This window comes from Miscanthus floridulus, chromosome 8, assembly GCF_019320115.1.
Source record: "Miscanthus floridulus cultivar M001 chromosome 8, ASM1932011v1, whole genome shotgun sequence".
Classification (NCBI taxonomy): domain Eukaryota; kingdom Viridiplantae; phylum Streptophyta; class Magnoliopsida; order Poales; family Poaceae; genus Miscanthus; species Miscanthus floridulus.
In genome coordinates this window covers 170107329-170123195 of record NC_089587.1, presented here as the reverse complement: position 1 = coordinate 170123195, position 15867 = coordinate 170107329, and the positions used below count along the sequence as shown (strand labels likewise).

Genomic DNA, 15867 nt, shown 5'->3' with positions numbered 1-15867 from the left:
CTTTTCCCTAACATGTTTTCCTCAATTTGGTCCAATGTACTTTGAAAATACCTTCTCAAATTCACTGAACAATATATATTTGATTTTTCTAGGAATATTATTTGAATTTTTATGCAGTTATAGCTCAAATTCAATCTATATTAATTAAAATCCTATAATTGCACTTAATAAATTAAAATTTTCAAACGGATCCAAAAAAATTACCAAAATTTCACATGAATCAATATTTGTTCTCTATTGCCTATAAAAAAAGTTTTGAAATCAAACCCCATTTCAACCGCCACTTTGACTCCAAATCCTACCGAATCCTTCTCAACGCTATGATTCTTTTTCTAAGACACTTCGGTTTGTAAACATCGTACATGACAGACTGTGCGAAACCTTCTCATTTTTTACCATGGCCTCCATGTATGATATCATGAGATCTTGACAAATCTCATGATTTTCAGACTTTGTTTGCTTTTTTTAGAATTTAAAAACCATTCGGCCACACATTCGTGGTCGTGTTTCCTGAACAAGATGTCCGAAATTTCTTTTCATTTCCCGGATAAGGCCTCACACCGGACTCAATAACATGAATATCATTTTTCTACTCATTATATTCTATTATTTGAACACTTGCAGTTCAAATTTGACTTATACCAAAAAATTCCTTGAAATTCAATAAATTAATTAAATATAGCAAACAGATCTTGAAATATACAAAATCTTAACATGGAGTACCACATGTTGTATGTGGAGAGTAGAAAAAGTTTCAAGGTTAGGAAAGAAAAAAACTTATTATTTCATGTAGTTATAGCTCAAATTCAATCTATATCAATTAAAATCCTATAATTGCACTTAATAAATTAAAATTATCAAACAGATCCAAAAAATTACCAAAATTTCACATGAATCAATATATGTTCTCTATTGCCTATACAAAAAGTTTTGAAGTCAAACCCCAATTTGACCATCACTTTGACTCCAATTCCTACCGAATCCTTCTTAACGCTATGATTCTTCTTCTGAGATACTTCAGTTTATAAACATCGTACGTGATAGATTATGCGAAACATTCTCTATTTTTTACCATGGCCTTCATGTATGATATCATGAGATCTTAATCAATCTCTTGTTTTTCAGACTTCGTTTGCTTTTTTAGAATTTAAAAACCACTCGACAAGACGTTCGTGGTCGTGTTTCCTGAGCCATAGGTTAAATTTTTTTATTCATTTCTCAGATAAGGCCTCACACCGGACTTAAACATGAATATCATTTTTCTACTCATTTTATTCTATTATTTTAATCACTTATAGTTCAAATTTGACTTATACAAAAAAATTCCTTAAAATTCAATAAATTAATTAAATATAGAAAATAGATCCAGAAATATACCAAATCATAACATGGAGTACTACATGTTGTATGTGTAGAGTAGAAAACGTTTCAAGGATAGAAGAGAAAAAAACTTATTATTTCATGCAGTTATAGCTCAAATTCAATCTATATCAATTAAAATCGTATAATCGCACTTAATAAATTACATTATCAAACAGATCCAAAAAATTACCAAAATATCACATGAATCAATATATGTTCTCAATTGCCTATACAAAAAGTTTTGAAGTCAAACCCTAATTTAATCGTCACTTTGACTTCAAATCCTACCGAATCATTCTTAATGCTACGATTCTTGTTCTAAGATACTTTAGTTTTTAAACATCGTATGTGATAGATTATGCGAAACCTTCTCTATTTTTTACCACAGCCTCCATGTATGATATCTTAACAAATCTCATGTTTTTTAGACTTCGCTTGCCTTTTTTAGAATTTAAAAACCACTCGGCAACACGTTCATGGTCATGTTTCCTGAGCAAGAGGTTCAAAATTTTTATTCATTTCTCGAATAAAACCTCACACCGGACTCAATAACATGAATATCATTTTTCTACTCAATTTATTCTAATATTTCAATCACTTTGCAGTTCAAATTTGACTTATACCAAAAAATTCCTTAAAATTCAATTAATTAATTAAATATAGAAAACAGATCCAGAAATATACCAAATCTTAACATGGAGTACTACATGTTGTATGTGGAGAGTTGAAATAGTTTCAAGGTTAGAAGAGAAAAAAAACTTATTATTTCATGCAGTTATAGCTCAAATTCAATCTATATCAATTAAAATTGTATATTCGCACTTAATAAATTAAAATTATCAAACAGATCTAAAAAATTACCAAAATATCACATGAATCAATCTATGTTCTCAATTGCCTATACAAAAAGTTTTGAAGTCAAACCCCAATTCGACCGTCACTTTGACTCCAAATCCTACCGAATCATTCTCAACGCTATGATTCTTCTTCGGAGATACTTCGGTTTGTAAACATCGCACGTGATATATTGTGTGAAACCTTCTCAATTTTTTGTCACAGCCTCCATGTATGATATCATGAGATCTTAACAAATCTCATGTTTTTCAGACTTCGTTTGCTTTTTTTAGAATTTAAAAACCACTCGGCAACACGTTCGTGGTCGTGTTTCCTGAGCAAGAGGTTCAAAAATTTTATTCATTTCTCGGATAAGGCCTCACACCAGACTCAATAACATGAATATCATTTTTCTACTCATTTTATTCTATTATTTCAATCACTTTGCAGTTCAAACTTGACTTATACCAAAAAATTCCTTAAAATTCAATAAATTAATTAAATATAGAAAACAGATCTAGAAATATACCAAATCTTAACATAGAGTACTACATGTTGTATGTGGAGAGTAGAAAAAGTTTTAAGGTTAGAAGGGAAAAAACTTATTATTTCATGCAGTTATAGCTCAAATTCAATCTATATCAATTAAAATCATATAATCGCACTTAATAAATGAAAATTATCAAACGGATCCAAAAAATTACCAAAATATCACATGAATCAATCTATGTTCTCTATTGCCTATACAAAAGTTTTGAAGTCAAACCCCAATTCGATCGTCACTTTGACTCTAAATCCTACCGAATCATTCTCAACACTACAATTCTTCTTCTGAGATACTTCGGTTTGTAAACATCGCGCATGACAGATTATGCAAAACCTTCTCAATTTTTTACCATGGCCTCCACGTATGATGTCACGAGATCTTGACAAATCTCATGATTTTTAGACTTCGTTTGCTTTTTTTAGAATTTAAAAACCATTCGGCCACACGTTTGTGGTCGTGTTTCCTGAACAAGGTGTCCGAAATTTCTTTTCATTTCCCTAGTAGGGCCTCACACCAAACTCAATAACATAAATATCATTTTTCTACTCATTTCATTCTATTATTTGAACACTTGCAGTTCAAAGTTGACTTATACCAAAAAATTCCTTGAAATTCTATAAATTAATTAAATATAGAAAACAGATCCAGAAATATACCAAATCTTAACATGGAGTACTACATGTTGTATGTGGATAGTAGAAAAAGTTTCAAGGTAAGAAGAGAAAAAAAACTTATTATTTCATGCAGTTATAGCTCAAATTCAATCTATATCAATTAAAATCGTATAATCGCACTTAATAAATTAAAATTTTCAAACGGATCCAAAAAATTACCAAAATATCACATGAAACAATCTATGTTCTCTATTGCCTATACAAAAAGTTTTGAAGTCAAACCCCAATTCGAGCGTCACTTTGACTCCAAATCCTACCGAATCATTCTCAACGCTACGATTATTCTTCTGAGATACTTCGGTTTGTAAACATCGCACGTGATAGATTGTGCGGAACCTTCTCAATTTTTTTACCATGGCCTCCATGTATGATATCATGAGATCTTGACAAATCTAATGATTTTCAGACTTTGTTTGCTTTTTTTAGAATTTAAAAACTATTCAGCCACACGTTCGTGGTCGTGTTTCCTGAACAAGATCTTTGAAAATTCTTTTCATTTCCCGGGTAAGGCCTCACACCGGACTCAATAACATGAATATCATTTTTCTACTCATTTTATTCTATTATTTGAATCAATTGCAGTTCAAATTTGACTTATACCAAAAAATTTCTTGAAATTCAATAAATTAATTAAATATAACAAACAGATCCAGAAATATACCAAATATTAATATGGAGTACCACATGTTGTATGTGGAGAGTAAAAAAAGTTTTAAGGTTAGAAGAGAAAAAAAACTTATTTATTTGCTGAGTGCAAAAAAAAACACTCGGTAAAATTATTTCTTTGCCGAGTGCTAAAGGAAAACACTCGGTAAACTTACTTATTTGCCGAGTGCTAAAGGAAAACACTCAGCAAACTTAATTGTCAAATTACACATCAACAACGTGGATGTCGGAACTCAGGGTTGTGCTTTAGGGCAGTCTCACCGAGAGTTTCAACATAGTTTCATTTTTATTTAATAGCGTGCCAAGTATACATTTTTGATGACATGGCAATGTTTTAATGAAGAGAGATAAGTGAGTTTCATAGGGATGAAACTCTATTAACATGATTACCAACTCTCTATGAGTCATAGAATTAAATGTCTATAAAACTATGAAACAAAACTTCACATTGAGAGTGTCTGTTTCATCTATGTTTCATTTCATTCCATATGACGTGGCAATCTTAGAAAAAACGTAATGAAACTCTCCACTAAGACTGGTTATCGAAATGATGCGGCTGCCCCTTTCAAGTTTCAACAATACCTCTGTTTTGAGTGGGTCTCAGTCCTGACGCGCGTGGAGTACAACCGAGCAAAGATTTGACTGCTCAAGTCTCTCAAGACTTGGGGGGGTTAATAAACCATGCCAAACACCATTGTTACTGGTACTTGATTATTGGTGGCTATATAGTAGCTAGTACTATAGAAAGTAGCCAGTGTATGTTAGTATGTATACCTCGTCGTCCTCTCTTCTCAGTTCTCATCGACGACGTACACGTCGCGCGACGCGGTGCCTGATGACTGATGAGCCACCAACCCCTGGACAGTGGACACCGCAGGGTGTCCGCGTCCGATCGACGATTGTCTCTGCACTGCAGTGCTGCACGCTCTAGAATGCACGCGCCATTTTCTTTGTCCCTCTCTTGTTCATTCCTTACGCCCGCACCAGTCAAGTCCGCTGCTGAATTCTGCTTGCCGAAGCAACTAGTCAGCAATGGCTTGCTTGCAACCAGCCGCGTAGTTGCATACTTGCAGTGTTTTGTCTCGGAACGTCGTAGCTAGTTAGCTAGCTGACGGTTAAGGCACGAGTTTTTTATGTATGTATCTCCCGTCTCAATCGTCTGATACAGCGGGCTCGATCACCTTGTGCGACGTGCTATCCAACTTATTGCCTTTTCAACTGTACCTTTTGTTCCTTTCTGGTCGACAAGCTGCCATGCATCTGTAGTGGTTTTGATGACCAGTTCATCGAGTGGTATAATTTTTCCAACTCTGGGATGGCACAGCAGCCCACACTTGTTCCGACGATCGATGTCTTATCTCTTGAGCTGAAGACGACGTCGACGACTATCCATCCATTTGCTCATATTAGTATTTCTTTCCCTACTAACTAGACAAATCCGGAGAAAGGTACCCTGACGTGTTGCACTGTGTTGCCTCGCACATACATAGTATCAGACTTGAGAGGCAGATCTAACAACTGGGTTCGTTCGTTAGGTTAGACAGACATGCTCTTCACCAGAAGCACCTGCACGACAGCGACCCGGCTTTCAAGTTTGATCGAACAGAGGTCCTGTGTTCCTTGGTCTGCCTGTGTGCAGAGTACAGACGTACGAGAGAGATGATCGCCTGATTGATCAACACGGAGAGAAACAGAAACCCAAGCGCTACTCGTACTCGATCTGAACCATCTCTTACCGGAAACAGTGGCTTTACTGTATGCCACGTGCACTCGACAAAGCCCACAAAACACTCAGCAAAAGATTTGCCGAGTGTAACACTTGACAAACAGCACATGGCATCTACAGTGTCGGCAAACATCTTTTTATCAAAGTGTCACATCGAATCTTGCGGTACATGCATGGAGTACTAAATGTAGACGAAAAAAAAACTAATTGCACAGTTGAGTGAGAAATCGTGAGACGAAACTTTCAAACCTAATTAGTCCATAATTAGATACTAATTGCCAAATACAACCGAACATGCTACAGTAGCCAAAATAAAAAAATTTCGTCATCTAAACGCGGCCTAACTCAGTCTTCGTCGATTAATAACAAGACAAAATACACGTTCTAATCGGGTGTTGGCAGCAATTTTGTTCATATATGCATGCGCATGCATTATTGCCCAGTAAAATACAGGAAGGTCTCAAGATATTTCATGCTGTTGTTTCTTTCTTGGACTATTAGTAGTCAAACTTGAGACTGGCCAATATATAAGAAGAGGCAGCCCATTCATTCATTCATATTCATGCGCGCGACTTCTGTGCGTGACGAATACCAGTCTGGCCCGCCCGTTTGACATTGCTGCCCAAGATTAGGCGTAAATAATTAAGGGGACGGAATAAGTTTAAGCAGCACCGCAGGTACGGTGGCACAGGTGTGATCGAAATCCGCCAAGGACGACCTGCCTGCTGCGGAGCTGGGTGGGCTTCGGCGGCCATGGCCGGCGGCGGCGCCAAAGCCGACGGCGCGGAGGAGATAACGCTGGAGCACACGCCCACGTGGATCGTCGCCTCCGTATGCTCCATCATCGTCGTCATCTCCCTGCTCTTCGAGCGACTGCTCCACCGCCTCGGCAAGGTACGTCCGTCCACCGCCGGTCACATGCATGGATCGTCGTCGTCCGATCTACTCATCTGTCTGATTGAGCTTTATGCATGTGTATATGAACTCTTCTTCTTGCATGATCATATATGCAGAGGCTAACAAAAGGCCGCCGGAAGCCACTGTATGATGCCCTCCTCAAGGTCAAAGAAGGTTTGTTCCACATCTACTACCAGGCTACCAGCATCATCATGTTCATGCATGCTTGTGTTTCTCTGCTTGTGCTGAGTTGCTGACCGGTCATCGTGCCTAACGCCGACTTGCTTCTTGTGCTGATGGCCATACGAAACGAATGCAGAGCTGATGCTGCTGGGGTTCATCTCCCTGCTGCTCAACGTGTTCCAGGGCGCCACGCAGAAGATATGCGTCCGGGAGAGCGTGATGCACCACCTCTTGCCCTGCTCGCTCCCCGCCGCAAACGCCACCAAGACCACCGCGCACTTCGTGCTCGCCGGCGGCACGAGGAGGCTCCTGGCGGGAGGAGGCGCCTCCAGTGACTACTGCCTCAGCAAGGTGCGTGTGCGTACTGCGTAGCGCTGCCGTAGCGTATTTGCTTTGCATTATTGGGTTTGCCGGACCCCCGGCCCAGACGGAACGGAAGGGAAGGGAAGTCCACGGCCGGCACCGTACCGGCGTTGACTGGAATCTGGAAGCGATCAAATCTACTACTACCGGCGTTTACGGGCTCACCAGCTTCCGTCTCACCTTCTTGTTGTTGACCATGCATGTTTTAATTTAAAATTGGTTTGGTACTCCCTTCATCAATAAAATAATCAATTGGATCGTGATGTCAAAAAAATTAATAAATTCAGTTATGTGAACTTTACAGTCATCATCCACTTATTTTTAATGGCGAGTTTAGTATTTAGGCATTTTGAAATGATAATATCAATACATTTATTTATCTCGAAAAGTAAGTTTATAATAATGCAATTTTCCAAATGTTCTTTTTTTAATTAGGAAAAGTAGTTTTCCGAATGCTGCTTACAAACGATATAATATACATTTATTTATATCGAAAAGTAAGTTTATAATAATGTAATTTTCCAAATGTTCTTTTTTTATAGGAAAAGCAGTTTTCCAAATGTTGCTTACAAACGATATAATATACTGTCATTTTACTTATGGTTGCCCTTCACCTTTCATAACATGCTTGTATATTCTACAGGGCAAAGTTCCAATTCTTTCGACAACTGCCATTCATGAGTTGCACATATTTATCTTCGTCTTGGCAGTCACGCATGTGGTTCTCAGTGCTGTTACAATTATTCTTGGAATCACACAGGTATGGAAAATGTGAAGCTTTGTGTTCAAAATGTACTATCACAATATTCTTTTTCTAAATATTTTGTTCATTCTATCTTTAGACAAGAAATTGGAAATATTGGGAGGAGAAGATCCAGCAAAACGATGATAGTGGTATACACATATATATACTGCCTAGTTTAGCAAGTTCGCTACATTTTTTTTATTATATTAATTTATATATAAACTGTTTGTTTATAATGTGTTGTCGGGGCCAAATTTTGTAGCTCCTCAAATGATCAAGCATGTGCAAGAATTCAAATTTATTAAAAGTCACTTCAGAGGTCATGGAAAACGATGGGAAATATTCGGCTGGCTGGTATATATCTTACATGCTTCCCATGTATTTTTCAAAAAGTTAGCGCGTAATTTATGTTGTTAGCATCAGTTCATACAAAATAATATTGTTTACACTTCACTCCAGCGCTCTTTTTTCAAACAATTCTATGGGTCAGTCACTGAGGAGGACTATACAACCCTGCGACTTGGCTTCATCATGGTAGCCTGACATATATACAACTTCATACAGATTTCCTAATTTATTCATTTTGTAAATATAGAAGAGTTTACGTTTTTCTTGTCCGTTTTTGGTAGAAACACTGCAGGGGACATCCAAAATTCAACTTTTATAATTATATGAATAGAGCATTGGAAGTGGATTTCAAGAAAGTCGTTGGCATAAGGTAAACAACTGAAGCCACTATGTTGATATCCATATTGTTCACATAGTCTCTTAATAATAAAAAACATCATAATTGATGAATAAATGTATATGTGTTTTTGTCACAGCTGGTACCTTTGGGCTATGCTAATGATATTCTTGCTACTTAATGTTCATGGTATGTTTCTAAGCTCAATGAGTATTGCTTAAAATTTTTACACTTATGCATAAATAAGTTATGATACTGGTGGTGGATTGTTGTCATACCTATATATGGCTGCATCACGTATATCTCATTTAACTTTTATATTAAATGAAATGTCTTACGTGAAAGACTAACACTACTCTTTTATTGTTGTCATCATAGGATGGTACGTCTACATTTGGATAACAGTAGTCCCATTCATTGTAAGTAAACAACTCGTGTGTCATAAAGATAGAAATTTAAAAGCATTTGCACCTACTGTTTTTATTTGTTGGACCTATAGGAATATAAATAATGCATATTATTGCATTTTTGTAGTAAAATTGTTTCACAACAAATATATCTACTGTATAAAGTTCCATGTCACTAATAAATCATGACATATATATTGGTTGTGTTTCATTCCATACAGTTGCTACTTGTGCTCGGAAGTAAGATGGAGCATATTATCACGGAGTTGGCTCTCGAGGTTACCCAAAAGCATACGGCAATACAAGGGGTTTTAGTTGTAACTCCTTCGGATGAACTCTTTTGGTTCCACCGTCCTAAACTAGTCCTTCTCTTGATTCATATCATCTTGTTCCAAAATGCATTTGAAATTGCATTGTTCTTTTGGTTGTGGGTAAGAACAATAAGCCATTTTCCTTTTTTTCACCCTACAAATGTCTACTGGTTTTTTTGAAACAATTCATAGTTACATCATGGACTGTTATTAGATAAAAAATATGTCATCATGATAAAATCAAATCGACACCCAAACATATAGAACATAATACCAAACTGCTACATGTTTCATTTAGTTTAGGATATTCTATGTTTGTTTTCGATAATATGTATAAAACAAGCTCGACTTAACACTCACCAAACCTTGCAGGTAACATATGGGTTAAATTCCTGCATTTTGGGAAAACCGGCATATGTTATTACTCGTGTGGTGCTAAGGTAACCTACAATATTTGTCAATTATGCCATTTTAAACTTTCGAGGAAGCAGGCATTCATGTTACGTATGCATTTTCAGTGTCATCAGCCAACTCCTATGTGGATACAGCACACTACCTCTCTATGCTCTCATCTCTCAAGTAAGTTGGCTAAACTAGCTTCATATTGAACTCATTTTGTTTAGACACCTTTTGGTAATTTATTTTAACTTATGGACTAGCCAATTTAAACAATACATAAATTAGTTAAGTAAAAAAAGCAAAATGATTATTATAAAGTGCACATCAATATGGTAATATATTCCATTTTAATTTGTTTGGTTCAACTATTAGTATAATACTACAATCATACTCTGAGTCTAGTTTGATGCTAATGTTCAATGTTTTGCACTAATGAAGATGGGAAGTTCTTTCAAGAAGGCGATCTTCGATGATAATATCTCCCAAGGCCTTACCAATTGGGCAGAAAATGCTAGGAGGCGTAATAGAATGCCAACAACAAGTGTTGGTGACAATTCACCTATTGCTGAGGGAATTCAAATGTCAAATATGACACGAAGAGAATCAGCAATGGAACAAGGAACCACAAGGTTGATCTAAGTCCGAGCGTAGCTCAGCTGGTTGGGTTCCTTGTGGTGGAACCTGCCCACTAGGGTTCAAGTCCCCGACTTGACATGAGTGTTCATATTTTCCTGGATTTATTCTAGGATTTAACAACGCTATTCTTTCAGTGGTGAATTCATCAATCTTGAGATTTGCCGGTCCAACTCAGTTCTTCGGATATGCTCATAGGGGTAGGGTATGCGTGCGTGTGTTCATAGAGGTGAGTGTGCGCTCGTATCTGTAACTAGATCTCGCAAAAAATATATGAATGTACATGCTAGTGAATAATGTACAGATATTTACAAGCATTACGATTTATTTTTTGATGTTGTCGTATGCAATTTTTTAGTTGCATCTCTAGAATACCATGACTTCAGGGAAAAACCACCCAATGTTCTTTACTCATTTTAGTGGCACTAATACTACTAGGAATATCCACTTATATGACAAAAATTTTAATGACGAATCCAAAATCGTCATAAAAATCGCTTTTTATGATGAAAATTTCGGTTTCGTCGTTGATCACTGTGATGAACCTCGAACCCCCCTTATCTATGACGAAATCAGGTATCGTAAAAAAAGGTCACAGAACAGCACATGATTTCGTCACAGATCACTCACATGACTGTTCCTACTCGTCTGTGACGATCTTATTCATAACTATGACGAACAGGCTTCGTCATTTTATTAATTACTAATCTGTGACGACAATATTCGATCTGTAATGATGACACTTCGTCATAGATCTCCACGTGGTACCTTCTCTATCCGACGTGTACCTGTGGGACCTGCAGTTACTCATCCGTGACGCTTGCAGTTCATCATAAAAGTCTCCGCTCAATCCTTTCTCCATGCGACGTGTACGTATGGGACCCTTCTCCATCCGACCTGTGGGACCCAACCTGTGGAGCCTTTCTCCATGTCCATTCAACCAGTGGGACCCGATGGCTTGTGTGTCACTTGTGCTTGTGGACCCTTCTCCATCCGACTTGTGGGACCCGACGACACCTTTCACCATCTCCATCCGACCTGTGGGACTTGATGGTTTACGTGTCACGTGTACCTATGGGACCATCTAACCTTTGGGACCTAATAACTTATGTGTCACGTGTACCTATGGGACCTTTCTCCATCTCCATCCAACCTGTGGGACCCTACGGCTTGCGTGTCACTTGTTGCTACCGGGGTTTAATAAATTCAAACTAAAAAAACATGAGACCTGGGAGTCAAACCCGGGACCCAGAGCAAGGAATAGACCGTCTTCACCATTGCGCTAGACGACTGGTTATGTTGACATGTATTTGGAGTAGTATATGTTCTCTATGTGGACATGTTGACTTATATATTGGATATATCCCTATCCTCTGTAAGTGGAAATAAATCTATGACCGTTGGACTTACGATGGCTGCAGTGGCGGCGGCAACGGAGGATCCCCAGTGTGCTATGGTGGCTCAGGCTTCCTTTTGAAGGCTAGGCGGTGGGTCTTCCCGGTGGAGCATGGTGGCATTGGCATCTATGTCCATCGTGTGCCGCGGTAGAGGCGACAGATCCGATCCGTAGGTCTCCTTTCTCACCTTTTTCTGTTCGCTTCACTGTTTTGGTCCTTGCTTGAACATGAGGTATACAAGAAACATTCTAGCATTGGAGATCTAGTTAGGCCAATGATATGATGATGAAAAGAACTAGAAGGTGACACTGGTTGGTTTTCTGCCATCGCATGTCCCTTGCAGATCTATCTAGGCAAACAAATAGGCCCTTCGCTTCTACCTTAAACTATTTTTTCTATCCAGTGCTTGCTTGATTCTATATTTCTGTTTCGTATGCTCAAGTGCCACTAGTGAGTCCTTATGGTATTTTGAACTTGTAACATATCTGAGGCCACATTTTTGTGCCAATGATGTATTCATGGTTGTTGGATGTATTAGGATGCAGCTCATATGTTTTCTTTCTGTGTCTTCTCCTTGTTGACAACCAAGTTATCCATTTGGTTCCAAACAAGATGAAGACATCGAAAGCAAATCAATGCTTTGTGTCCATCATTCACATGACTGAGGCCACTAATTAATGTCTAAGATGCACATGTTGGTACTGATGCCAATGATGATCACTACTACTTGTTCACTTACAATATACTTGTGAAAACTAAGGCAGCCTATTCAGGTTGTGCAGATTTGAGATGAGTCATCTCTGCTATGTTGTGTTCGATGGCCATGAGCCAGGAGTTTACTACAACTGGCCTGACTATCATAGACAAGTTCATAGGTTTCATGGTGCTTGTTATAAAAAGTACAACTCTTATGAAGAAGGAATTGTTGCCTTTAAGTTAAGAACCAACTCAAATCTAGCCTTAACTGATGATTATGACTTCTATCTTTAAAACCCAATAGCTGCTCCACCCTCTTCGTCTTTCAAAACTATTGTAATTGTAGTCCTCTTAATCTTTGTCTGTATCCTATGGAAGAAGCTCTGAGCTTGTGTACTGATTGTAAGTGTGGTGGTTAGACTTGATTTAGCTAGAATTGTAATGGTTATAGCTCCATTAACTGCTACTATAGTTTGAGTTATATATCTATGTGGTGCTACTCTAAATTTAGATGAGGTCGTACCATGAATACTGTTAATGGTTGTTAAAGTTGCACTTTGGTATGAGTTGTGGACTTCATTGATGGATCTTTTTTGGATTATTTTCCTCCTCAGTGATCTCATTACTAAGCACGCTCTTATTCTACTGCATGCACACGACAAAATGGAGGAGGCCCCCAACAAGAGGAACGCACTGGCCAGCCTCATGGATGATGTCTTTGTCAAGATCCTTCGCCGCCTCTCTGCCCATTCATTGTTCTGTTGCAAATGTGTCTGTCGCTCCTAGAGACACCTCATCTCGAACAACCATAAGTTGATGCCCTAGACTGTGGCTGACTTCTTCTATGATGGAATCTATGGCCAAAGAAACTTCACCAGCATCATCAGTGTTTACCCCTCCTTGTCCTTCTTGCCCTTCACCATGAACAATGTAGCTGTCTTAGATTGCTGCAACAGCCTCATCCTATGCTGGTGCCTTGGAACTGATAGATACTGCTATGTCGTCTGTAATATGGCAACCCAGGAGTTGAAGGTACTGTCACCTAGAATCCATTCTGTTGGTGAGGCTCGATTGGTGTTCGATCCGATAGCTTCCATGCACTTCCATGTGTTTGAATATATGGAGGAGGATTGTTAGTGTGTGGGTGTGGACATCTACTCATCTAAAACTGCAGCATAGATCTTTAAGAAATCTAAATGGGGTGAGGAGGCTGAGTGAACATTGTTAAAATCAGCAACTGTGTTTCTTAATGGTTGTCTGCACTATATTGGGTTCTGTGAGGGTTACCATCTTATACTGCTGTGGATATGGAGGGAAAGGCATGGAGGAAAATTCCTAACTAGCCGCATGGTTTTTCTCGCTCCATCCATCAAGCATAGGGTCACTTGTGTCAATGTACTATTGGTGGTCGTAATATGTCTAAGCTTTTGATCCGGATCCTTGAAGACTATGGTACTAATAATAAATGGACATTGAAGCATACTATCAGCCTACGTAAGTTGTTTAGAAAGACTAAGAAACAAATGGGTTACTTTGATTTGGAGTCATGCTACACAGCGGTTATAGTTCACCCAGAATAGAATTTGGTTTCCTTTGTTGGGGTTGGGGTGGAAAGAGCCGTCATCACATATAACATGGACATCAGAAAAGTTCATGTCATCCCTACACATTACATTCTGTATGGTAGACGTGACATCCTGCCAGAAATCATCGGCAGACCTTACTATCTTCCCTATGTTCCCTTGTTCTCGGAGTTGGAGTCATTAGCAAAGTAGTAAATAAAGCAACATTTGATGTATCTCTCTGTCATGACATGTTTAAATGGATCAATGTTGTTTGATTGACTATGGACATGTTAATTTCCTCTTGGATGGATGTTGTCATTATTTTGCAGCAACTTTAACTTATTTGTAATATAAACTAATGTGTGTGCAGTGTGTCAAACGCATTCAAATGTACAGAGGTCGGACTTTCTTGCATGTGCAGTAACATTTCAACACCAATGGCTCCTCTTTGTTCCCCAAAAAAACACCAATGGCTCCTCTGTAGTAGTGATATATTAACCGCAGCGATCTCTTCCACAACTCTGCTTGTTTTCCTTCCTTCCCCGAGCCCTCCCATTTCCACTGCAGATCTAAAAATTGCTAGGAACGTGCGGTTGCCTTCTCCAAACCTACTTCACTCTTAGCCACTGCCATGGTGAAGGGTGAGTCTTCTGCGAAGCACGCATGGGAGGGGGATGACGCCGTGCCCATGGTGAAGGAGGATGACGCCGTGCCTATGGTGAATCAAGATGAAGCTCTGGTGGACCCCTTTGGAGATAGAGACAATTGGACTGTTGGCCAACCGCATCACCGCTGATGAGCAAAAGGGCCTCATGGCTATAGAGGAGGATGACGACGACATTGATACCAATGACAAGGACAAGGATGAGGACAGTGCTACCGATAATGAGTAGAGGAGTAAATAAAGTTCCTTTTGATATATCTCACGTTGCATTTGATGTATCTTCCTTATGTTGGGAGTACAGATGGAGTACATGTTGTTACTCTTTCCTTATGTTGTTACTCTTCCTTATGTATCTTCCCTTGTATTTTATGTCAGACACGTTCAAATGTACAGAGATTTTGATTTGTGAAGTCTGATTTGCATGTTTGTGTTTACTTTTGTTGAACTTTGTATTAGGTGGGTTAAGCTCTGTTGACCATGGTGTAGATCAGGTCCTTTGGTCAATTGGTAGCTGATTTCTAGCCCTTGTTTGTTGGTTTTGCCTGCAGGTTTCTTCCTGATACTCTTTCTGATCTATAGTATGGTAAACATGCATAACAGAATTCATTCGATCAAGTCTTGCGTCGATGTAATGCCTAACAGAGGAGCCACATAACTATTCAAATTTTACAACACACGCAAAAAAGTTCAAGCATCGTAAATTTGACCGAGCCGGACACATCTCATGTTATACAGGGAAACATATTTTGTACGAATACATTCGTTGAATCCCTAAAGGAAACAAATAAAATTGAAACTAGTTACATGTCTGGCCCATTCAAATTTATGTTGCTCGGACTATCAGGCGAGCAAACGGTTTACAAGAAACAAGCAAACGGCATTTCATCAAATATACTTGAGGGATGTGGTCAGGGGAAAAGTTGTGATTGTTTGTTGTAGAGTACACATCCGTGGTATGGTAACTAGTTGCCATCTGTAAGCATGATTTTGGTTAGTGTCAATCGACGAAGGGGAAAGCCACAGATGACTACTACTACTACTAATACGAATGTTGTGACCGAGTGCACTTCGTACGCAATAGTTTTACTCATAGCTCTGTACTATATAGTGTCT

The 15867-nt window shown here is 38.5% G+C and overlaps 1 protein-coding gene across 1 annotated transcript; it reads left to right on the top strand.

Annotated features, from left to right (window-relative positions):
* The first annotated feature begins 6383 nt into the window (after window positions 1-6383).
* On the top strand, window positions 6384-10843 carry LOC136473972 (MLO-like protein 1). Its single transcript, XM_066471588.1, has 14 exons — window positions 6384-6703; window positions 6823-6880; window positions 7026-7240; window positions 7896-8012; window positions 8095-8146; window positions 8260-8351; window positions 8457-8531; window positions 8627-8715; window positions 8822-8871; window positions 9061-9101; window positions 9311-9520; window positions 9773-9840; window positions 9919-9979; window positions 10238-10843. Exons 1-14 carry the CDS (start codon window positions 6563-6565, stop codon window positions 10436-10438), a joined length of 1470 nt encoding a protein of 489 aa, XP_066327685.1. The 5' UTR covers window positions 6384-6562; the 3' UTR covers window positions 10439-10843.
* The last annotated feature ends 5024 nt before the right edge of the window (window positions 10844-15867 follow it).

Coding starts and splice junctions, on each gene's coding strand:
- LOC136473972 (XM_066471588.1), top strand. CDS start 6,563: ATGGCCGGCGGCGGCGCCAAAGCCGACGGCGCGGAGGAGATAACGCTG. Junction 8,872..9,060: donor CTTGCTACTTAATGTTCATG/GTATGTTTCTAA, acceptor TTGTCATCATAG/GATGGTACGTCTACATTTGG. Junction 9,980..10,237: donor TCTATGCTCTCATCTCTCAA/GTAAGTTGGCTA, acceptor GCACTAATGAAG/ATGGGAAGTTCTTTCAAGAA.